This window comes from Semicossyphus pulcher, unplaced genomic scaffold (assembly GCF_022749685.1).
Source record: "Semicossyphus pulcher isolate SPU_LCO1_2020_fin unplaced genomic scaffold, fSemPul1.0.p SCAF_24, whole genome shotgun sequence".
NCBI lineage: Eukaryota > Metazoa > Chordata > Actinopteri > Labriformes > Labridae > Semicossyphus > Semicossyphus pulcher.
In genome coordinates, this window is record NW_027211698.1 from 6,318,784 (window position 1) to 6,344,509 (window position 25,726).

The 25,726-nt window shown below is 39.4% G+C and overlaps 1 protein-coding gene across 2 annotated transcripts; it reads right to left on the reverse strand.

The window, feature by feature from the left end:
* Positions 1 to 280: 280 nt before the first annotated feature.
* Positions 281 to 24,076, reverse strand: cd99 (CD99 molecule). Of its 2 annotated transcripts, XM_069675293.1 has the most exons (13): positions 23,881 to 24,076; positions 18,552 to 18,584; positions 18,308 to 18,367; positions 17,181 to 17,213; positions 16,350 to 16,409; positions 16,152 to 16,190; positions 15,627 to 15,689; positions 15,156 to 15,263; positions 10,076 to 10,108; positions 8,636 to 8,656; positions 4,073 to 4,189; positions 3,931 to 3,978; positions 281 to 3,337 (listed from the first exon to the last, which is right to left on the reverse strand). In XM_069675293.1, the coding sequence occupies exons 1-13, from the start codon at positions 23,942 to 23,944 to the stop codon at positions 3,309 to 3,311; spliced, it is 708 nt and encodes a 235-aa protein (XP_069531394.1). In that variant the 5' UTR covers positions 23,945 to 24,076; the 3' UTR covers positions 281 to 3,308. The 2 variants fall into 2 exon arrangements, with proteins under 2 accessions (XP_069531394.1, XP_069531395.1); XM_069675294.1 differs by lacking the exons at positions 281 to 3,337; positions 3,931 to 3,978; positions 4,073 to 4,189 and adding an exon at positions 6,118 to 8,259.
* Between the last annotated feature and the right edge of the window lie 1,650 nt (positions 24,077 to 25,726).

Genomic DNA, 25,726 nt, shown 5'->3' on the forward strand with positions numbered 1-25,726 from the left:
ACTGGTGTAGTAAATATGCAGTCAAGAGAGGTCACACACATTATATGGAACTCTGAATGCATATTAATGCCCTTAGTGTGCTCAGACAGGTGTAAATGTAACTCTAGCACAGGTTTTAAAGCCCTGCAGCGCTCATGTTTAACCTCACACTGCTGCTAACTTCCCTCCAGTTAATTCATGCTGTCGTATTCCTCTGATCAAAGCTGGTTTTATCTGCTTCTGAAGGCAGCGAGATGTAGACGAAAGATGCAGAAGACGGCTCTGAAAAACGACAAAGTCAAACTGTACAACACCACTTTATTGAAAACATGTTCACACTTTAAATCCACTCACAGAAACATTCATCAGATGTAACAAACCTGCTCGTAAACTAAGACAATTTGAATACAAAAATACACTTCAGATAAAGATCATTGTATGTTTTATACTAAAGCACACTGCAGCATGAAGCCTGAAGCATCTATACACATGAAACCGACTATTTACAGCTCACAGAGGGGAAACACTTTTAATATTCAGCATCATAACGACTCTACAGGCAGAAGCTCTGACGCTTTATTTAATGATCCTTTACCTGCTGATATGTGACTCTGATCACCTGGAATTTCAATTAATAACATCATGCAGAGAACAAGCAAAAAGCGGCAAAGCTACAGAAGTTTATCAGGGCCAGGCACGAGAGGAAAAATAAGAGGAGGAAGAAGTTATTATTTTGCAATTTCAGAATAAAGTCTTAGATATGTTTAAAAAATACAGTTAAAATGTCAAGAATAAAAAGTACATGTCAGTATTATTGCAAGATGGGGAAAGAAATACATCTGAGGACGATTTTTGCTCAATTGATCATTTTTTATGTGTCAAAATGAAGTTGTTTTTTTTTCGAAAATAAAGTAAATAATATGTAAACATGATGTAGAAATGTAAAGACCCAAACGTCAAGCATATATTAAAAAAAAAAAAATTAAAGCTGAGAATAAAAATAAAAAAAGTCAATATGAAGTAGAAATTAAAAAGTCTGAATGTTAGGAATAGATTAAAAAAAGTTAAAAAAGAAAAAAGAAAAAAGAATTGTGTGAAAAATTCAAAGCCGAGAATAAAGAAACTTTTTTTTTTATTTAAAAAATACTTCAAAATGTCAAGAAAAGAGTCGAAATCTTTATTGAGATCATTTTAACTTTAAATCTGAAAAATCTTTAAAAGTACTAAAAGTAAAAAGTCTTCCTCTTATTTCTCCTCATGTCTGGCTCTATTTGTCTTCCGTACAAAGCTGAGTAATTTAACGGATACAACAAACAGACTGCGAAATTTCTCCATCACATTCAGTCGTCTCTGTCTCTGAGTTTGACTCCTAACAACTTTATTTTCTTAAAACAAAATCTGTCGGTTTGATTTATTATTTCAACTTGTTTACAACCAAAAATTAACGTTAAGAATTTTCTTTAAAGAAAGTTTGCTTGTTTTAAAGCTGCATTTCTTATTTCGACCACTTGGGGGACGGTGTGAAAACATTTAACAGTTGCCTGTTTACACATCCAGTGGAACATTATTAACCCTCTATAATCATGTCTACATCAATCTAATGAATTAATGATTATCTTTAGTCCTTTGAGCTCAGTTTTGGTCTCCTCCAGGCTCACCAGCTCATCTCTAATACTTTTTAGAACGGCCATAAAACCAAAACAATAACTTTAAAGTTTAAAAATACTATTTATAGCTTTAAGAAAATAAACCTTTAAAGAGTCAAACTGCAGACAGAAATGACTTTTGCAGTGCACAAACTTTAAACAATCCCAACACGACAAAAACTGTACGTTACATTTGCATTATGTGACACATCTCACAACATGTCTGTTTGTGTTCATACAGCGGATGTTAGCATGTAGTTACTGTGTTCCATCTGTTGTCATGACATCCAGCGTTTTGTTTGAAACAGCTCCTTCTGCTGGATTCAGATCACGATACATTTTTAGGTCAAACAGGAACCTTTAATGTTTAATCAGTATAAAGTTAATTTCTATGCCTCTAACTCATTCAGTACAGATTCATGTCCTTTAGTTCTTTCGCAGTTTAAAAGTAAAAATGTGTTTCAAGCTACACTTCCTGAGACTTTTCACATTAAAAGCCCCCCTGTGTCTGGTAGACTTTTAATTTGAAACTGTCAGACGTCTGTAGGAAGTCTCGATGGAAGCTGCTGCACTGATGGAGTCAGAGTGTGAAAATAAAACTTAACATGAAGACACACAACGGTGGATTTCCACTTTTTTTTTAAAAACATATTTTTTGGTCTAAATCACTACAAGGTAAAAAAAAAATAAAAAATAAAAAATAAGTATCTTTGCTTGCAGCAGTGAAACAGGCTTTAATGGCTGCTATGGAACAATTGCGCAAACTGTTTGGAGGACGTCCTAAACGTTTGTGTTTTGTTGCAGCCATTACAGCCCGTTTCTACGGAAGCCCTGAGCAGAGATGCATCCAAACATTTTATTTTATGATCTTGATTTATTTATCTTATTATCTCGAGATAACAAAGCTGCACCACCGTAACGTCAGATAAATAAGTCGAGATCTCAAGAAAACAACCACGGGCAAACGGAGTAAATAAAATGTATGGATGCATGTCCGCTTAGGGCTTCCGTACATTTAACTGCCGCAATATCAGTTCTTTTTGTTCCTATTGTCCCAAAACTACTTAAAAATGTTGCCGTGTTTAAAAATGACCCCTTTTAATCAGCACACAGCCTTTATTTGTGTGTGCTGGCCACGCCCCTTCTTTGGTATTAAATACCTACTCTTTTTAAAGGGGAGCTTGTTGGAGGCAGACGTCGCTGTGACAGAAAAGAATCTAGATTCATACACATATTTTTTTTGTCTTTAAGGATTTAAGGTGCTGAAGAAAAGTCCTCAGATGAAAGTTTTCGCTTTGTTCGATCCTTCTTCACTGCCGGCCGGGTGGAGTCTGCTACAATCAACACTCTGACGGTTTTAGTTTGTAGTAATGATCCTGTTATCCTTTAATGATGCAGTAAACTCCACCCAGGTAGCAGCGATGGTACTAAAGAGTTTAAAGACACACAGCCAAAGCACCCAAACACAAAGCTCAATAAAACCACACGGGGCAGCTCCACTGACAGCCACGCTTCAGTTTTGGTTAAAAGGTTGAAACAGAAAAATCAAAGATGCACAAATATCTGTGTTTTCAAGTTGTTTTGAGGGTTCAGACTGACAGGAGACAGGAAACAGGAAGGGAACACCTGACAGGTGAGGGGGGAGGAGCCAGCTGGCTCGTCTTGTTGGCGTGCAGACGATGTTTAGGACGTCCTGAGGAGGTTACTGAAAACTGAAAAGTGAAAACACATAAGAATTAATTGATTAACGAGAAATTAAACCCCAAAACAGTTACCGTCTTTCACCACTAGATGTCAGCCTCCCCTCTGGTTAGATGTGGGTTTAGCTGCTGTTTCTACATTAAACTGATCTTACTTAAAGGATGAACTTCTTTCATGTTAAGATATCCGGTCGGTCACACAGGGAGACGACTAAAGAGGTGACTAAAGTCTCTTAAAGGTCTTTAAGTTTAACCTTTTTACTTCCTTTTCTTTGAGACACTGCAGCACCCGGATAAAAGGAAACAACATCGCCTTGTTTCTTTTTTAAGCTTATCCAATCAATAACTGAGGGGGGCGGGGCTTACAGCAAATTTAGATCCATGAGGAGGGATGAAGGTGTCTTATTTTGAAAGAGCGTTTAAGGTCTCACTGAAGCTATGAAACACAGTAAACATGATGTTGATAGTATTCTTTTGTCTCCACAGTCACCTCACGTGTACCTAAAACTCTGAGAAGCTGGACTCATGCTGGAGCGACATCTTGATGATGGATTTCAAAGTAAGAGTCTGACTTATTTTATTATTTTAATGAAGAAAAAACTCACGCTGATTATCAGGCTGTCCACCACGGTGTCCTTTCTCTGGATCTGCACCTGCACACAGAGAACATGTCATCAGCATCACCTGCACTGATAACAGAGTCACACTTCTCTTGTAAAACATATAAAATATCTAAATGTCTCTGACCTCCCTGAATCTTGAAGCACAGCTTCTTCTTCTGATAAGCAAAGTAACTGGACGCGGCTCCTAACAGAGCGACGCCCACAGCGCTGACGATCCCTGCGATCTGTCCGCCGCCGGCTTCTGCAGACACACATAAATCAGACGGTTAAACACACACACATTTAATAAGACGTCATTGAGTGTCCTGTTTTTTGCAGTCACTAGTCTAAACTAAAGTTGAGACTGATTTCGTTCATCTTCTTTGTCCTTATGAGTTCTCTCTGATGACGTTCCTCTGCCATGTTTTTATTTTTCATATATTTTATAGTGATTTGATTTTCTGTGCATAAATAATAATCCTGGACCCCAAAAAGATGCTTTAAAGACGCCATTATTTAAAGAAAAAAAGGGTCCAGAAACATGAATTATAAATAATATTAAACAAATAAACCATCCTGAAGTTTTTTCAAAGATTAAGGAACAAAAGTATTTCAGCTAACTTAGCTCTTTTAGCATTTTTAGCTTAGCTTTAAAGGTAAATGTCTGTTTCATTCTGTCATCGTCACTCACTCACTCTTTTTTAAACACAGTTAATGAATCATAAGTTTATTAAGTTATTTTTCACTCATAATAATAATCAGGAAAAATAGTCTTACTTTACTTAACTCGTATATCTTCTCCTTCTTGTTAAGTTTGCTGATTTGGTGCAAAAATGTGGTGCAAAAATTTGGTGCAAAAATTGTGTTTAATGTGGAAACCTGTCGTCAATCGTTGTTTTAAAAAGTCTCTGACCACTGAGAGATATATTTAACTTAAGCTTCTTCAAACACAGCACTTTACTCCAAAGATAAACCTTTATTTTCTGACGTATGACATTAATATTCCTGCTGTCTTATCGTTTTTTCACCTTATTGATGCAGAAATTTAGCTTGTGTTCCCCCAGAGCAGCAACTTACAGATGCCTGAAAAACACCCGAAGCTCTGTTTAACTCTGATTCAAGAATCAACATATTCCTGCAGTGTGATTTAATATGATGAACATCATAAAGTAACCAGATAGTAAAATACCAAAAATATTTTACACTTCTGCTCCTCCAGTTGAACCTGCCCGATTTTAAATTAGACTTCATGAGTCGTTGTATAAATAATATATTAATTAAAATAATATGAACTTTGTCATGGAGGTAGTTATTAATTTAAAAGGCTTCTTTTACTTTAGAAAAGCAGAAAATATTCAGTCATCATTTCCTTCTCTTTAAAACTGCCCCATAGAATAAAGGTTGTTCCTAAAGTCTCATTCCCTCAGTTTGCCACCAGGTGGAGCTCTAACACTTCTGCTGACATCATCTGAATTGACTCAAAGTTTCCAGACCAAACCGCAGAGAGAGACAGAACATGTAGAGAAATAAAGACACAGTAAGACAGGAAACAGAGGGTTAAAAAAGTTTGAATCAGTCGGAGAGAAAAAAACTTTCAAAGAGAATCAGAGAGAGAAAAGAACTGAACAAAATCAGGGCAGGGTGGGGCACACACACACACACACACACACACAATGATCCTCGCTGTGTGACTCATCATCAGAGGTGTGTCTCATGATGAAGAGGAGGACTCACACAGGGCGTCGCCTCCACATTACAAACACAAACAAGATGGCCGCCTGCAGGCTGACTGACTGCACGAGGAGCACGCTCTTTTGTCACCTGAAGCATCCTGTCCTGTAACAATGTGATCCATCCTGCTTTTATTAATCTTTAACGCCCTTTTATCTGCAGAGCAACATGTTGTTGTTGTCACGATGCGTTCGGCTGCTCAGGAGTGTAAAAACAACTTGATTAATAATATAATTTAAGAGTTTTAGTGACTTTTTATAGAAAAAAAAGAGTTTAAACTGATGGAGGAGTCTACGGATGCAACTTACATGTTCAGAGCTGCAGGAATTAGTCAGTTAATACCAAGTATTTTATCATTTATTAATATGTTCTGTTCATTTTCATGATAAATGTAAATTTTCTGCAATTTTAAGACATTAAAGCTTCTTAAAAGTGAAGATTTGAATTAATTAAAACACATTAATGTTCCACAGGTTGATTTTATTCCTCACTGCAGCAGAGTTACAAAGACTCAGAGCAGACGTAAAAACAGCTTAAATAAGAAGAAAACACCAAAAATAAAAAGAAAGCAGAGGGAACAAAGAACCTCTTGTAAACTTCAAAGTGCCGAAGGGGGAAAACAAATCATCTGATTAACATGAAAGGACTCTGAAGGAGTCTCCTCACTCGGGTCCTCACATGAAGACATAACTGCACTAAACACACACACACACAGCTTCATCCCAACCAAACCAAAATGATATTTTCTGCTAATAAAGCAGCGACATCAGCCGCTTCGTTTCCCCGACATGTGAGCATCTCAATAAAAAAGTAAAAACAAGCAGAAATCAAGCAGAAAAATAAAAGGTAACCTGAGGTCACGCTCGGCTGTAACATATGCATGAGTCATGTCAGTAATAAGAGGATTTCTGGGTGGGGAGAGAAAGAAAAGGAATGTACGCACACACCCAGGCTGTGTGCAGAGACGGATCACACGTTATGACACTTTTATCCTCACATGCTTTGTGTGTTCCTCAGAGGGATGCACCGATCTGAGTCTGATACATTTATTTCTCTCTGAGCTGTGAGTGAAAGTGAAGCTGATCTGTCTGTGAACCTGCAGGTTAAAGCTCCAGCAGAGCTCAGCCTGACTGTGACTCCACACACACATCTTTCACCATCTATTCGTGAAGATCTTTACTGCTGCACGGCTGCAACCGCCACCGGACTTCCTGCAGACTTTCAAATTAAAGTTACCTGACTGATCACTTCTCTGACCATCTGAACGTTACATTGGAACATGTGGACGACTGAACAGAGATATATTAACATTTAGATGGACTTAATTATTTCCAATATCTACTAAAACCAGGATTAACCAAATTGCAACCGTTTCACAAACCGAACAGTCGGCCGAGGTGTAAGAAAAAATCTTCGTTTGGGCTAAAATAAGACATCAACATTGTCATTTTTTATTAACAGGAGACACAGCGGAGTCCTGACTGACACGTCCTGTTAGACCATCTTTTTTAGAGAGTCCAGTCATGCCTCAGCGGTGCCCCCGGTGGTCATTTTTATGCAGGACGCTTGGACGCTTGGTGAGTCTGCAGCTTCTCAGAATATGTTCAAAGTTTTAATGTTAATTTTGAAGCTTTGAACAAGTTGCTCAACCACAATTAATTATTATTTAATAAATTATATCAGTTCTGTTATTATTTATCTTATAAAGAGACCGACTTTTTGAGACGGCGAGCGGGGAAAGACGACCAATATGGCGACGATGTTGTTCCTCTTTTAGCTGGAATGAAAGTAAATCTTTTCTATTTGGATTTTTAATCTGCAAAGATGCTCAGAAAGCTGCGTTCTTTAATACATAACTAATAAGAGTTAATAATATTTAGCATTATTATTAGTGAATCAATTTTTGCACAGAGGAAATCGTCTAAATCATCGTCGTCTGTGTTCTGTCAAAGAAAAGGTCTCATATCAGCACACTTAGAAAATGTAAACGCTGATGAAATATATATTTTAATGTGCTTTTATCAGCCGGAGAATTTCTACCACTAATTTGTTGGGCTGCAGAATTTAGTTTTTTATATGATGCTCTACAAAGTAAGGAAAGAGATGTTTAAGTTTAAGTCCATCCTGAATCTTCACACACTGGAATTTAATCAAATATCGGAGTCGGACGATTCACAAACCCTGGGACTGAGAGAGTCAGACCGGTGCATCCCTGTCTCTGCATCCTGCTCAAGCCCAGACCTGCAGCTGTGACAGGTCAAAGGTCATCCAGGATAGCATTCCAGAGTAAACAGAATCCCAAATATTAGCTACAGAGTTCAGAGCTATAAGTTGAGTAACAGTTTCCAACGATCATTCTTCGCTTCGTCTCCTGATTCTTCACGTTCAAATTCAATAAGTCCGTCAGACGTCGGCCCAAACACTCGTTAACCAATCAGAGCCTCAGAGGACTGAGCGCTCACGGCATAGCCTGCAGCATTTCCATGGCCCTCTCTAGCAGAGGTGCTAACGTTTTCTTTAAGTGTGAAATCCACATATAGAATTCCTCTGGCATGTTAGCATTTAGCATCTTCAGGATTTGGCCCCACAGAAGGTCTGGATCTGCAACGACACACAATCGAAGCAGGGTTTTAAAAAGAAACCAGACCAGCGGGACCAGCAAGAAGAAAGAAACTCAAACCAGCTGTCAATCACTCCTCAAAGACACACGTCTGTCTGACTCCTAAAGACAGATAAAGTCTTAGTGACCCAGCTAACGAAGGCTACACAAGGAATCAAACACCAACACAACAACTGTTGGATCAGCAACGAAACAGGAGCACAGAACACGACTTCCTCTAAGACAGGAAACGGGAAGTACTCAACAAGAGCTGAAGGACACAGGAGCTCTACAGAAGAAGGATTGATGCCCACAGCCACACAAACAGGAAGTCGGACAAAAAGACAGGAAGTACATAAAGATCAAAGATGGATTTACCTTGAGGCTGATCAGCTCCACCTGCAAGGAAAACAGAAACAAATCAGTGTACGAGGATTATGATCGTCTTTCAAACCTTTCTGTATTGTGTCACCTGCTCTTTGGAGAAACTACGATTAAAGAGTTAGCGTAGCAATTTAATATTCCATAAAGTTAGGGGTCTTGTAGGACCAAGCGCAACAAACTACAAATCCTACATTACCCGTGATGCAAACAGGAATATCTTTTAGTTCGACTCATCCTGATCGTGTTTTCCGAGTGGTATTAACCAATCAAATTAAGCGACCTTTGGATGTTTGCATGAAAACAATCAGGCAGAGCAAAAGAGGCCGAACACTTTGGCAAATAAACAATCCCAGAGTCCAGTGTGTATCATCAGATGACGATTTAGCTAATCAGAAATCTGCAGCCAACAATGTGGTCGTGGTTGGCTCCAATCCAGTGACTCAAGTTGCTAACAGGACCGTAAACAATAGCTGTGTCCCAATCCACGGGCTGCATCCTTCAAGGGAGGCAGTCTACAGAGGACAAGTCATTCATAGCCTGCGTAGACGTTAAAGACGAACTGAAATGAGACGGTCTGGCTGCTCCTGTCGCCTAGCAACAGGTAGCTATCTGGCTAACTAGCTAACATAACTAATGTAACTAACTCAACCTATTATTTTCAAGATCATTTGTTTCAAGGCTTCTTTCATTATTTTTTTATTTGTATCACAGCTATTCAATTGAGTTGAAACCAAAAAGTTTTACATTTGAAGTGCGTTCCTCGACTGTTTAAGAGTCCACCATCTCGTTTGAATTGGCGCGCAATGAATCTCAGGATACGTTGGGCTGAAGGATGCACCCGATGGATCCTTCACGGCCTGGCCTAGCAAGACTTCCTCTTCTACATTTGACTGGACTAGCTAGACGTCCTCTTCCACATTTGACTGGACTAGCTAGACGTCCTCTTCCACGTTTGACTGGCCTAGCTAGACGTCCTCTTCCACGTTTGACTGGCCTAGCGAGACTTCATCTTCCACCATTGACTGGCCTAGCTAGACGTCCTCTTCCACGTTTGACTGGCCTAGCCAGACTTCCTCGTCCAACATCCTTACTCTGAGCCCACATGATTTGGAAACTTGGTGTTGGCAGTGAAGTAACGGCCTAACATTAGCTTTTTATTTCTGCAACTGCATTTATGCTTCAAAGATCATAAAAGTGTGGTTCATTTGAGAAGACTTCCTGCAGAACAAAAGCATCGTAAAGTTTGCCGACTCTAGTTTTCACAACAATCCAGACTCCAGTGGAAAAATCCCCTTGGCTTCCAGTCGAAAGAATCAGCAAGATGCTCATTTCTAGGCTAGCTCACAAAGATACGTCATCCCTGCAGAACTTTATTTACGAAAATGAACAAACTTTATTTCTGGTACAAAGGATTTAGAAAGACTAAAAACATACCATGAGGGTCGTAGCCGGAGTCGCCTGCACTGCCTGGATTTAAAGAAGAAGAAAAGTCATGTTAGACACTTTTAGTTATTCTTTCCATTCACCAGAGGAGTCCTGAGGGGGGAGGGGTGGCAGTGCTTACACTGGTGGTACTAAAGCCTCATCTCTGTGCTTCCTCTCGCAGCAGATCTGAAATCCAAACATGTGGCTCTAATTATGAAGGAAAGTCTGAGGCTTTTTATTCTTTTTCTTTCTCTGGCAGAAACTAATAACTTCCATATTCTGACTGAACAACAGAACAGAGACAAAGAGCTTCAGAAAACAACAGGCAGTGTCTCTCATTTAACTCTTGCAGCTTCTGCATGTTCAAAGAAACTCCACCCTGAAGTTTAAGAAACTATAAACCAAAGTTATTTAGGCGCTGATATGATTCACTGTGTACTGTAGTAATGTGACTCAAAAGCTGCATGTTGGGACATTTCTGTGGCTCACTAAGCGAGGGCACATAATCTGAAACCACATCATCATCCTGTGTGAAACCAGACAGATCCTTCGACTCTCGAGTTAGTGTCTGACAACATTGAGAAAAGGATCCCTTCAGAGAAAGAAAGGGAAATGCAGTGTTCAACAAGAAACAGACGTTACATCGCTCTCTTGAAAGACACCAGACTCCATTGACAAAAACATTGATTTTACCTCAGAGGACACAGGAGCTGCTGCTCTGCTGCTGCTTTGATCGGTTGATTTGTTTGTGTTATTGTGTAACTTTGGTGTTTTAAAAAGTTAGGTCTGTTCCATCCCAATATATGTGAAACACAATAACACAAAAAACAAACCCAGCAATCTGTAAAATTACTGTTTTTGTCAATGGAGTCTGGTGTGTTTGAAGAGAGCGATGTAACGTCCGTTTCTAGCTGTATCTTCCTCTTTAACAAAATGGTCTGTCTCTATAGGCATCCTTTCTGTGATGTTGGCACCCACATGAACAGTTACGATAGAATTTGTCAAGGTTGCCATGACAATAAAGGAACAACAAAGAAAGGGAAGTGAGAAGATAAACCCAGACTACGTTACGAAAACCTCTGCTTTTTGTCAACTGTGATTCAGACTTGCACATTCATGTCCAGACAAAGTAAGGCAACTTCTATAAGAATCTCTTCTTCAGCTACATTCAAACTGTGAACTGTACTGGGCTGCGAAACCTACACTGGGATGTCACTTTCGGGTGGTGACAGTGCTGTAATAAATCACACAGTATATATTTAAAGGACTGCCGTGTGACCACAGCCTGATATATTTAGGTGACAGTAGATCAGGCAGCTTCTGCTACAAGCAGAAGAAGGAGAAAGAAAACAGCTACAGCAGAATAATTACGACCCAGTGACAATAGAGTGTATCGTTTAATTTTGTATTGCTTTGTATTCTGTATCTATCTTATAAAACATTTAGTTTCTTTTAGTATTGTATTGTTTTGTAACGTATAGTTTTGTATTGTATCATATTGTTATGGATTGTAGCATATCTTATCGTATTGTTGTGTATTGGATTACATTGTAACGTATTATATCGCAATCTATCGTAACGTATAGTATCATATAGTCGTATATCATATCTTAACGTATCGTATTGTTTTCTAACGAATAGTTATGTATTATATTGTATGGTATTGTAATCATTTTGTTACATTGTATCGTTAAGTTTCTTATCGTATTGTATCTTTTTGTATTGTATTACATTATATCATATCGTTACAATGTATAATTTTGTATTGTAATGAATTGCATTGTATCATATTGTATCATAACGTGTAGTGTTGTTATGTATTGTGTTATGACCCATAATTGTTAGTGTTGTTCCCTTAACCTCATATGTGCAACTCTGTCTCCTCCTCATTCATTATGTGGGTGTGTATATGTGAGAATGTGTCAGTGGGCGTGTCTAGGTGGGAGGCTGCGACAGGTGCTGATTTTCATTGGTCGGGGTTGAAGAGACTGCTGCTGCTGGATTGGCTGCTGCTGCGGGATTGGACAACCAGCTTTTAAATTCCAGCTGACTACAGCCTGCTGGGCCCTCGTCTCCTTCCATTCCCAACTCCCAGCATTAGCGGTGTTTTGACCGACAAATTGTGTATATAGCCGTGAGAAGGCCTGTAATCTAGGTAGTGTGTTTCTGATTGATTGACATTCGTGTGAAAAGTGAGAAAAATAGAGCATTTAAAAAAAACGCAGTTAAAGTAGGAGTGAGAAGCCCTTTTGATTTGTTCATTTTTTTCTCATGTTTTATAGGTAAGAGTTCAGGTAAGCAACTTGTCTTTTGTTTTCCCTTTTGTTTTCTGTTAGGTAAGATTAGGGCTAATTGAGCTGATTTTTGTTTGTTATGTTGGGCATTGCTCATTGTAAAAGAAAATTAAGCTGCTGTTTGAATTTGAATTGCTGTGCTGCTGGTATTTCTTGGGAATGGGAAGAGTGGGGGTCGCTCATCATGTTGAGTCTAGGTTTCCCCTAGACCGGGGACATAACATGAATTGGTGTCAAAAGTGGGATAACAATTGTATCATATTGTATCATAACGTATAGTATCCTTATGTATCGTAACGTATAGTATCATTATGTATTGTATCTCATTGTATCGTAACATATAGTGTCATTATGTGTTGTATCGTAACGTATAGTATCGTAACGTATTGTATCGTATCACATCATAACGAGAATTTTCTTCGTTATTTTGTTGACAAAGTGGATTCTGTCAGACAAGACACAAGTAAGAGTTTTAATAAAGATTTGCTTGTTGCCCCAACTCATTCTGCTGTGTTTGACCAGTTTGAGTTGGTTTCTCTCTCCTCTCTCGGTGACGTAGTGAAATCTTTAAAACCTACAAATTGCCCATTGGATATTGTCCCTGCCAAAGTGCTGAAATTGTTTTTTAATACTGTGGGGCCTAGTCTTCTGGTTCTTATTAACACCTGCCTTAGATTAGGAGCCATCCCAGCAGTCTTTAAACATGCCGTGGTCAGGCACCTTCTTAAGAAGCCTAATCTTGACCCCTCAATGTTATCAAATTTTAGACCTGTTTCTCATCTGCCCTTTCTTTCTAAGGTTTTGGATAAAGTTGTTTTTATACAATTACAGTCGTATCTGGAAAACAACTCTGTTCTAGAGAAGTTTCAGTCTGGGTTTTGGTCTCGTCACAGCACTGAGTCTGCACTGCTAAAGGTGCACAATGATATTGCGCTGTCTGTGGATGCCAACTGCCCTCTTGTCCTAGTGCTGCTTGACCCCACGGCAGCCTTTGACACGGTGGACCATTCAGTCCTCCTGGCATGCTTGAACAATTATGTTGGCATCCACGGCACTGCTCTGAAGTGGTTTACATCTTACTTGTCCAGTAGAACCTTCTCTGTTATGGTTGGTGACTTGTCCTCTTACAGTGCTCCTCTCTCCTGTGGGGTCCCACAAGGTTCTATTCTTGGCCCTATTCTCTTTTCATTATATATGTTGCCACTTGGGTCAATTATAGCTAGGCACAACCTTTCTTTTCATTGTTATGCAGATGATCTACAAATCTATCTGCCAGTGAAGCCTAACAGTGACAGTGCACAAAGTTCTTTGTTTGCCTGTATTGCTGATATTAAGCAGTGGTTGGCCCAAAATTTTCTTCATTTAAATGATGATAAGACGGAATGTATTGTGTTTGGGGATACTGTGACAGCTGGCTTTGGCCCCTTGTTTTCAAAGCTCAGTCCAACCGTCAGAAATCTGGGAGTGGTTTTTGACAGACGACTGAAGTTTAACAAACAAATCGACAATGTTGTCAGGACTAGTTTTTTCCAGCTACGCCTCCTAGCCAAAGTTAAAATGTTTTTAAGCCGTCACGACCTTGAGAAAGCCATCCATGCTCTAATCAGTTCAAGATTAGACTACTGCAATGCACATTATGTTGGCATCTCCCAGTCTTCTCTTAGTCGCCTTCAACTTGAAACGCTGCTGCTCGTCTATTAACCAACACTAACAGACGAGAGCACATCACTCCTGTTCTTAACTCCCTTCATTGGCTTCCTGTCCATTATAGAATGGATTTTAAACTTTTAATGTTTGTCTTTAAAGCTCTTAATGGCCTTGCCCCATCTTATTTATCTGAGCTTTTAACCGTTCGTGAACCTGGTAGAGCCTTGAGGTCGTCTAACCAACTTCTGTCGGAAGTGCCCAGGTCAAAATACAAACACTGGGGTGACCAAGCCTTTTCTGTTGCTGCTCCCAGGCTCTGGAATAAGCCTGGGCCTCTTCAAATCTAGACTGAAAACCTATTTATTTAGGATGGCTTTTAATACCCAGTAGTGTGGTGACACTTTTACTGTTATTTTTATTTTATTTTATTTTATTTTATTGCTTTTATTGTTTTTATTGTGTTTTTTATTGTTTTTATTTTATTCCTTTTTATTTACTATCTATTGTAAAGCACTTTGGTCCACCGAAAGGGTTGTTGTAAAGGGCTGTATAAATAAAGAACATTTACATTTACACAATGTATAGTATCATTATGTATTGTATCGTATCACATCATAACGTATAGTATCATTATGTATTGTATCATATTGTATCATAACATATAGTGTCGTTATGTGTTGTACCGTATCGTAACATATAGTATCGTTATGTATTATATCGTATCACATCATAACGTATAGTATCGTTAGGTATTGTATCGTATTGTATCATAACATATAGTATTGTTTTGTATTGTATCGTATCATTTTGTTTCATGTAACGTATCGTGCAGTTTTGTATCGTATCTTTTGTATTGTAACATATTGTAAGTTATTGTATCATATCACATCATATTGTAACATTGTTTTGTCTTGTTTTGTTTTGTCATCGTTTTGCATTTGATTGTATAATTTTGTATCATATCGGCATGTATCGTATTGTATTTGTATCGTTTCATAAATAAAGTTTCGGATTGTATCTAATCCAATCGTTACGTATAGTATCCTATTATGTCATATCATAACATTTAGTATTGTGTTGTATTGTATCTCATCAGAAGGTATTGTATCGTAATGTTAGAACATAATCAAAACAGAGAATAGCCTTACCTCCTCCTCCATGACTACCTCCATCAGGCTTGTATCCTCCATGACTATCTCCATCGGGCTTGCTGCCTCCACCAACAATATCCACCAGGTCTGAGTCATCAAACGACCCTTTAGACAGAAAAACAATGTTGAGAAAATTATAAAGCCACTCAAATACATTTTAAAATCTGTAAATAACATTTTTCTACACCTCAGTGCATGAAAAACGAAAAATTTATATTTACACTGAAAAATATGTTAGTAATGCTTTAACAGCAGCTCAGAGTCGATTTAAAAAACTGGAGGGAGTAGTGCATTTGTTGGGAACTATTTTCAGCAGCGGATGATGTTTTTTTGGGACTATGGTGTTCTATGGCACAGAGGGAAAAGATATAACAGGCTTATACCTATAGTAGATGAATATGTTGTCGCTTTGATTCCTTTAATATCCACGTAAATGAAGAAGTCAATAAATAGTATTGGTGGACTCACCTCCTCCTCCTCCTCCACTGTGTGGTGGCTTCACAGCAGGTTTGTCAGGTTTGGGGTTTGGGTCTGTTTGTACAAAGACAAAGTCTGCATCAATAAATGTATATACAGAAAGAAACAGTGCATTATGAGGAGTGGCACCACTAATGCATGAATCATCTAAAATAAGGATAAATCTGCTTTGCTTGGGTTGACGAGGGAATTTAAGGATCCCAAGGTCATCTAGTCTAAGGATATTACATTTGTGGCACTCAAGAAGATAAAACGTCCGCACAGTACATTAAACACTCATGGTCATCAAGGTCCTTAAATGTAGATGTATATCGCTATCAAACCAAACCCAGAAGATTGAGTCCTTCCAAGAGGGGAAAGATGAAGTCGGACACAGCACAGAGGCTCTATGAAGACTATTAGCTCTTTCTAATTTGAGTCCATACTTTAATAAAATAAGTCACTGATGGGAAAGAGTTGGAATAACGTACTGGTACATTGTATTTTCACATCAGAAAATCTTTCAACCAGCCTTACCTGGGCCAAGAGCGTCCTCCAAATCAAGTCCAAATCCACCTGTGATAAATAGGTGGTATGTTACAGTCAGTGTTGGCATAACGCTGCACATGGGATAATCTCACAGGAAGAACTGGAATAACCACTTTGCAGGTTGGCTTTGTCTGTTGTTCTTTAATAATAAATGTTACTCTGTTAGAATGGGGAAAGGATACACACCATCATCTTTAGGCTTCTCCGGGGCCTTTGGCTGCTCTTTGGGCTTTGGAGGTGTTGGCTCTACAGAACAAAGAGATTAACAGTGTTACTATCAGACAGCAGATCAACATTTCTATCCAACATCCCACTGAACCCCTGTGGTGCTTTCAAGTTTACCTTTAAGCAGTGTGACTAAAAAATACCTTCTTCTGACAAGCTTTTTGAGCCATCGTTCCAATGGCAGAATATCTGAGGGCACTATATACTCCAGGTATTCTAAGTTTACCTAAACCTAAACACAAAGTAGTTAAATTATTTGGATTTGGAAGGAGTCTAATGACTCTAACATTGGATTCACTTGGTTATAAACGATGTTGATACAAAGACCAGAGATCCAAAGCACTACCGTGGGACTCTACCTGAACAGATTGCATTGACCTGACCTGACCTGGGTCCAGTTTCAGGTTAGTGTAAGGTCAGGTTACTAAGGCTTTGTTCTGACTTTAGACAAACAAGATTTGTTTCTCCAATCAGACCAATCAGAATGGTAATTACATAGGCATCAGTAACTTCATACGCTGATGATGCAGCTTTCTATCCCTGAAGCGTGTAACGTGAAGATCCCCCATCTCCCCCTCCAAAGAATCTTTCTCTCAAGTCAAAGAAGACCATTTATTTCAGCTTCTAGAGAAGTCAAATCTGTAGAAATCCAGTTGGAGTCAAAATTAAAACCACCTGCTGTATCGAATATGGCAAAAATCGCATTTCGTGTGGTGGTTTGGCTGTCTGGACAAGCTGATTTTGATGCCAAAGTTGAAAGTAAAATATCCTTCTACAGAGAAAGTCACTCACCTGGGCCACCGAAAGCATCGAACAGGTCAAACCCTGAATTTGGAAGACATGAATAACAGCATTACAAATCAGCTTTGACAGAAACAGTTGGAGTAACAGGACAACAGTCACTGCTGATCTCTCCAATAAACCAGAGCTATACATTAATTTGACTCTTTAATTCAGAACTTTACAACCATCACACAGTATTTTGTCTATCATAGAGGAGGCACATGCCTACAAATGGTTGAGATAATTGGGTTTAATGTACATCTGATCTGGGATTAAGCTCTACATTGTCGTGTACAGTGCTTCAGTGTAAGCTTATTGTAACGTGGAACCCTGTACCTCCAGGTTATTGGTACAAATTGATTTAATTCAAAATGCAATGTTTGGTTGGTGGAAGAGACAATCTTATTGGCAGCCTTAAGATCTGATTGATCAAACTGGTGAGTCTATAGGTATTCCATCTAATGGAAGGATGGCCACAGCTCAAATACCACCCAGGCTGAAGAGAATTCCCCCAATGTTTGACGAACATTTTGGTGCCTGCAAAACAACGTAGCTTCTGTTGTTTTGATTGGCCTTTGCTTAAAATCCCCTTTTCATTTTCTTTTATCTCTTTTATCTCTCCACCAGCAGCTACTCAGGTACACATTGGTTTTTTAGCCATAGCACCAAGCTCTACAGATCGGTCTTTGGTCCGAACTGAAACATCTCAACCATTGGATGGACTGCTGACCATCAAAGTCCCCCTCTGGATTGATTAAGGTGACTTTGGTTTATCGCCGACTTCTTATCCTTAGATCAAGAGGAGATTTGGCCCAAAACTTTGGTTTACGACCAACACTGAAACACTGAACATGAAATCTGGCCAATTGTTTCTCAGAAAGGTGACAGATGGCTCTCGAGGCAACACAACTGCATCATCTCCATACTGTTTTATTTGAACCAGACGACCACAGCAAGCATTAGCCCCTATGTAACAGCTTGTGGGTCGTGGTTCAGTGTGTACCACAATATTTAACCGACTGTTTGACAGTTTGTGTGTCGTGAGTTCTTTGAAGATACAGTTAGCACAGTACAGTACAGCTCAGAAATGTTCTGAATGTGTAATATGTTGATCAGTGTCTTATGCAGATACAAACCATCATTTGTAGGCTTGTCCGGGACCTTTGGCTGCTCTTTAGGCTTTGCAGGTGTTGGTTCTGCAGAACAAAGAGAATTAAGTGTTTTACTATAACATCTCACTGACTATCTGTGGTCCTCTCAAACTTCCCTTTGAGTTCTTTGACCAATAAAAATAAACTTAAAGTGAGCTTTGTTGGAGCCGTAGACGCTTGGCCCTCTAAAATGATGCAGAGTGTGATTACTGCAGAGAAAGTCACTTACCTAAGTCCCCGAGAGCATCCGACAGGTCAAAAACTGTGTGGAAGACATGAAGAACAACATGATTAAACCGTCCTGGCAGCAACAGTAAAAAGAACACCAACAATCTGAACTTTCTTCTGCTTACATCTTCAAAACAGGCCCGTTACTATAGCTTTAATACAGCTGCAGGAAATGATCGATCATTTTCCCAACATCAAGGCTGAGAGACTCTATTGATCCGAAGCTCCAGTGATCTCACTTTAATAGTCTCCAAATATGAGGTTAGCTTCAGTTAGCTTAGCACAGAGACAGCTGTTAGAAATGTCCTTGTGGGGGACCCGTCTGACCTTACACTGAGAGGACGTTTAAAGCCTGGATGCTGCACTGATACTGCAGGAAACAGGTCAAATCTGCTCTTTCACTCTGGACTTCCCCGTCACTGTGAGCACATGTGTTCTGTGTTTGTGTGTTGGTGGGAGTCACACAGTGTATTTTGCTGGTTGCCGTGGCAGCACTGACTGATACACTAAGCAGCTTTGAAGCATGAGTCACCACTGAGACTACTCAGAAGCACATGCTAACACTTGGGCTGTAAAACACACAGCAGAGCTACAGTGTGGGTGATATTGTGAAATATAGTCCCACTAAAGCTTTAAGGACGGGCTACTGCTAGCTGTGCATTTTAGTTCATGTGTCCTGATACAAGTCTTACAGTTTAAATTACACAAACCAAAGAGAAATAGTTCCTGTGCAGCTTGTCAACACAACGCTGCAGGAACCAGTCACAAAAGTTATTTTCTCGTCTTTGTTTAGTGACATAAAACGCGTCAGTAGATACATAAAGCTTTTGCAGGTCTTATAAAACCACAATGAGTGGCGACAGATTTTGTCGGGGAGGTTAAAGGTCGAACACAGACAAGTTATAATCTCTGATGACAACATATTGTAGCTCCTTTATGGCCTAGCATTAGCTGTTGTGGACGTAGCATTAACACGTCAAAAACCTTTAAAGTGGTGCACTTAGAATATCTTGCTGAACAAAGAGATAATAAACTCGTGTTTGCCACAGAGCTTATATTCTGCCCGTCCACTGGAAACATCCCATTGGTCCAGAGATCCAGGGCAACGCTAACATCATTATTTATATCGGTGTTGGTCATTTAAAGCTAGTACATGATAAGAACATTCAATACACCTATATTAGTAATCCCATGCAGTATCACACTCGAGGACATGCTGTTATACTGAATATCAGCACGGCTGTGATTCTGTCATATAGCAGATACTCACAGCCGTGCTGATATTCAGTACAACGTCCTCCAGTGTGATACTGCTTTTATGCTTTTATTCTACTGGCAGCTGTTAATCAACAGTTAACAGTCTCAGCAGGTTAGTTTTTTTTGGTTACAGGATCTTTAATTTGGCTGCATCAAAAGGACGAGTACAGAAAGTTGAAATTGGAGGAACTGGTTGTGTTGGTGGAGGAAAACGAATGTTTGAAGTGGTGAGTTTTAGAGCTCTTTCACTGCAAACAGCCGCCTGCTCGATGATTATTTACGTAAAGCACATTCCTCTCCTGTCATAAAGATGTTTGGTACGACTTCCAGGTACTTTGAGGTGAGGTTTTTTCATCTACAGCTAAAAATGGACCCCCACCTGGTGGCCTGGATATCCAACTACCTCACCGACAGGCCACAGTACGTCAGGCTGAAGGACACCACGTCTGACACTGTGGTCAGCAGCACTGGAGCCCCCCAGGGCACAGTGCTGGCCCCTCTTCTCTTCACCCTGTACACCTCGGACTTCTGTCACAACTCAGAGCTGTGTCACATACAGAAGTACGCCGATGACACAGCCATCGTTGGATGCATCAGGGACGACAGAGAGGAGGAGTATCGGAGTCTGGTGGGGGACTTTGCTGCTTGGTGCCGCACAAACCACCTAGAGCTCAACACCTCTAAGACAAAGGAGCTGGTCATAGACTTTGGGAGGTCCAGACCGAAGCCGAGACCAGTCCTACTAGAGGGAGCTGAGGTGGAGAGTGTGGACTCCTACAAATACCTCGGGCTGTGTCTGGACAACAAACTGGACTGGTCAACACACACCAGCCACCTGTACGGGAAGACACAAGGCAGGATGTACTTCCTAAGGAGACTGCGGTCTTTTAACATCTGCAGCAAACTGCTGCGGATGTTTTACCAGTCTGTGGTTGCCAGTGTCCTCTTTTACACTGTAGTGTGCTGGGGAGGCAGCACATCCAAGAAGGACACATCCAGACTGGATAAACTGATCAGGCGAGCCGGCTCTGTGATCGGCATGAAGCTGGACCCTCTGGTGACGGTGGCAGAGACAAGGACACTAAAAAAACTGTTGGACATTATGGACAATGCCAGCCACCCTCTGCACACCGTCATCAGCAACCAGAGGAGCCTGTTCAGTGAGAGACTGCTCCTTCCAAAGTGCAGGACTAACCGACTGAAGAACTCCTTTGTCCCTCATGCCATCAGGCTGTACAACTCCTCACTTAGGGGGAGGAGGTAACAGGGACAGACTCTCTCACAAGCGGTAGCCACTAATTCAGCTCACAAGTTAATAGTAGTTAACTTCTTTTATTCAATAGTAATATTTATTTATTTCTCAAAGGGTCATATGTGCAATAAAAATCTGTCAATGTGCAATAATCTCTCACCACAGTGCAATAACCTAATACCACAGTGCAATAACCTAATTTAGTTTAATTGAACTATTACCCACTGTTTACTTGTACATTTTCTTGTTATCTAATTTTGTACTTTTTTATATATATATATATATATCGATAGATATATATATTTTGATCTTTATTTTTTACCCTCTGTGTGCTGATTCTTTCCTATTGTATTGTACTGTATAAGCTGCTGGAGACTGAATTTCCCAGAGGGAGTCATCCCAAAGGGATCAATAAAGTTGAGTCTAAGTCTAAGTCTAAGTCTAAAAATATAACTTCCTTTATTCCTCTCTTCATGGAAGCCTGACTCATTTCACTTCTCTTTTAATGCGTTTCAGGATTCATAATTTGTTCCGGAAGCTGTTTTCAGAATCAGAGACAAAACTGCAACATTAACATTAAACATTAAAATCCCTGCTGTTGATCATCCTCGATCGTGACAGAGTGCGGAATCTTCGTGCCATCGACGTCTCATTTACATGCCTGTGGTTTGTTCTGCAGCACTCATCCTTGTTTTACAGGAAGCAGGGGGCAGACAGGCAGAGTACAGCAGAGTGTTATAACTAAAAACTAAACTCGCAGCTGTTTATATGAGACGGACATCAAATGTCCTCTTCTTTAAAATCGTCTTTTATTCGTCTGAATAGCTTAAAGCATTTCCAGTCTTTTCTTCATAATCTGTCTGTTAGAGGATTAAACCCACTGCTGTTTGTCTATTTTGATTGCTTTATTTGTTAGTATTTGGGTGCAGCAGTAGCTTTAAAAGCTGTTCAAAAACAAAGTTTAGAATCAATGCTTCATATGTCAGAGTCACAATGAAACAGTGGTAAAAAACAATGTCTCAAAGCTTTCTCACACTAACTAAAGTAAGTTTGTGGTAGTATTTGTTGATGTGTGATGTTAACCGGCTCGTCAAACAACTTCATTTGTCCCCACCCTTCTTATTAAAGCCGACGCCTGTGAGCACGTGAGTGAGCGCGCCGACACACGTGCAGCTTTGTCCGACTGTAACAGCAGCATTTAAATATAACTCGGAGTATTTATATTAGAGTTCAGGTTTCACTGTTTGATATCCATATGTTTCCACTTTTTAAATGTGTTGCCAAAGATCAGGAATGAGCTGCAAATATCCCAGAAACTGAGCCCTGAATTAACTTCAATTTAAGTGATGCTAAACAGCCAAAAGTACGAGGACAGATCACCAACATGACGACTGTACCTCCGGCATTAATGTGCTTTTATCATTGTCATTAAATGGTCTCCAGATTACGTTCATGATTAATCCTTTAATGTCAAATCTTTCATCAGATAATCGATCATATAAATCAGCTGCAGCAGTATTGTATCCTGTGTTTTCTGATTTGTCTTAACTTGAGATGAAGAACGTTTTCTAAGCTAGGTCTGCACGATAAGGAATAAATCAAGTTTAACTTTACTGTAGCATTTGTTGCTAACATCTGACATCATTAACTGTTTAAACCAGGCTAAATTAACAGTCTGATTAAAGTTCAAACAGTTTCAGAAGGTAAAAACTTTCTGACATTAGCTCATTTAGCATCAGGCTAACTCGTATTTAAGCTAACAGTTGTTTTTGACCACAGCAGGAAGGAGTTAGCGGTTAGCTAAACCTCTGCTACATGTCATCAGATTTATGGCTAAAGTTTCTGCTACTATCACTACTCTCTTTCTTTCTTTGTAAAATGTGAATTATTCTGTTTTTTTAGTTTACCCACAATTCATTGCTAATCAGTGAAGAGACAGTTAAAGTGAGGGGTTTATTCAGACTTGTGTTCGGGGTCAGTTCAGGATGTTTGAGCTCATTAAAACTTTACGAGTTTTTTCAAAGCGACACGTCTTTTCTTAAAGCTGCTTCTTTATTTAAACACGAGATTAATGTTCTCAGACTGTGAAATTATTCTACAACTTAAAATATATAACTTAACAGACTTCAACAGTGTTAACAACTTTCACCCCATTTTCTTGCTGGTAGTCCTTCCTTTGATAAATTGCTAATTCAAAAAGTGTCTTAACTTTTTTCCATGTTTTTTGTTGTAAACTACAAAAACTACTTATCTATTTCTGTCTTAGTCGTCGTCAGAAATCACGAAGTCCGAGTTTAGAATAAAAATCTAACATTTCTTGCAGTGTTGTCCTGTAAAAAGTCCAGATGTGATTGTTTTGTTGAGAAGTTCAGGGTTGAATTTGAATGTGTAGAGCTAAATAATAGGCTACATGGGATATTTTAGGATACGTAGTTATGAAAGGCTTTAGAAGAGTCGCTATGTTAGAAGTTACCTGGATGACTTGGCGCGCTAGTCTCACCTGGACTCTCCTGGAAAGTGTTTTTTTGCTGCCGTTTGACTTTTTACATCATATTTACTTTTGATAATTGAACACGTTAATTTAATCTTATTTTACAAAGCACTAGTTTCTTCTTTGCTGTAGTTTTTCATGTCCTTCAAACTCTCCCTGACTTTTGTAGCAGCTTCTGTCGACCTCACATGAACTGTCTTAGATAACAGAGCTGTCAGAAGACTTAAATCATCCTGCGTCACCTTACAAGGCACGAGCACTTACAACATACCATAATAATAACTATAAAGTCAAAATAACCCAATGTACTGATCCATAAAAAAAACTTACGGTCTTGTGTTAACGTTCCAGAAACGAGACACAGCAGTAAAACGATCCTCATATAGGACTTCATGCTGACTCTAAACTGTTAAACTTCACTTTTAAACTTTACATAAAGCTGCAGACTCCTCTCTCCTCCTGTGCGCCGCTTCAGCAGAAGTATGAGTGCGGTTATTTTTGCCCTGCTGCCCAGCAGAGCTTCGGTGTCCTGTTTCAGTTTGTTGTGAGTCGAAGAGCAGACTGGGTGTGGCACCCTCGCTGGGCGTTACAGGCGGGCATGAGGAATGCTAAATTAACCCTTACTGTACCTACCAGACGTGTGCTTAAGTACACCAAGTTTCCATTCTGGAAAATGCTTCATTTTAAGCGGCGCCGATCTTCATTTGAAAAAAGTGGAATTTAAGTTTTTCTTCTGATATCTACAAAAAATAAACTATTTTACAAAACGTGACGGTTTACTTACGTATAACTATAATATGTTACTCTGTTCGGCATATATCTGGGTTTTATAAGAGCTTCAGTTCCGATAAAAAATTATCTTTTATATACTACGTTCATGTTTTTAGGGAGGCGTAACGGCGCAGTATGACGGTTGGACGCAGCGTACAAAAGTAGCGATTTTGTCAAAATGATGCTTTTTTCGATGGAACTGTTATAACCGAATTAACTACTACACCTTTCTCATATGCACAGGTGAAGAGTGTTTCACAAAAGTGTAAAGTGTTACTGGAAAGCAGATAATCCTTTAATAGAGCAAGTTTTAGATGGTATTTTTGAATGGCTTTTTCTAAAAAGCCAAAATCCTCATTCTAAGACTAATTAACAGCCTTTAATAGCATCAAACTTGTCAAAATGTACATGATTTTTGTCTTAAGTAGAAGTTGCATCTTTAGTATTTATTCAAGGAAGTTTTCAAACAACATTGAAGCCAGTAACATAGTGTCCTCATGAAAACAGTCAAAGGGAGGGGTTGCTTGCTGTAAGGTAACACAAGGGTGTGGACTGTAGAGCCCAGCTGGTCAAACATGGACCTACAGTTTATACTTAGGCATGTGCGCCACCTTGTGTTTGTGATCCGACCTTACTGTAGAAGTATTGAGTATAAGATTATAACTATATCATCAAACCGATCAAGCAGCAGTGGACCACAGTTCTGTGAGGTAAAATAGCTGTTTTTATCAATGGAGTCTGGTGTGTTTGAAGAGATCTTACTTTTTCATTTAGGCCCAGAACATGACCCAGGTTTAGATATACCAGGATTTCCCTTTAATATAAATACATGCAGACAAAAATTCACCATTTCTGATCTTTAATGAGAGAAATAAAGAGTCTTTAAACCTTCTGTCACCCCTACTATCATTACATTTAAAATACAGCAGGTCAGTATATTGGGAGAATAAATTCATGATGTTCTGATGAATGAAACCATCATTTTTATTAATGAGGAAACAGGATGAAGAGGTTCAGGCGTGTTGAACATTAGATCATCATCTGAAAACAGAGGAAGCTTCAGTCAGTGAGAACAGAGAGTCAAACAACAGAAACATTTAAATATAAAATCTTCTCACATCTTCTTCCTGTCTCTCGTCACTCAGTGCATCAACCTCTGGTTCCTCCCGGCCAGCAGCTGGAGCAGCTGGGCCTGATTCTTAATCACCACGTTCAGCTTGTCGACCACGTCTTTCCGACAGTCTAGGAGATTCATTCAGTCATTTGAGGGAGAGAGAACACGTCACACAGAGGTGGGTCTATTTCAAGTGAGGAGCAGAAACATCTTCCAGAGTAAATATCTGGTCGTGTAATAAAAGGAGAGACTCACCTCCTCCTGTGGGGTCTGCAGCTGAGGGAACAAACA

Bases quoted from the DNA above. Each gene is read 5' to 3' on its own strand.
- cd99 (XM_069675293.1), bottom strand. From the start codon at position 23,944: ATGAAGTCCTATATGAGGATCGTTTTACTGCTGTGTCTCGTTTCTGGA. The intron at 18,585-23,880 runs GTAAGTTTTTTT...TCTTCCACACAG, and splicing joins TGGAACGTTAACACAAGACC to TTTTTGACCTGTCGGATGCT. The intron at 16,191-16,349 runs GTGTGTATCCTT...TATTTATCACAG, and splicing joins GGAGAAGCCTAAAGATGATG to GTGGATTTGGACTTGATTTG.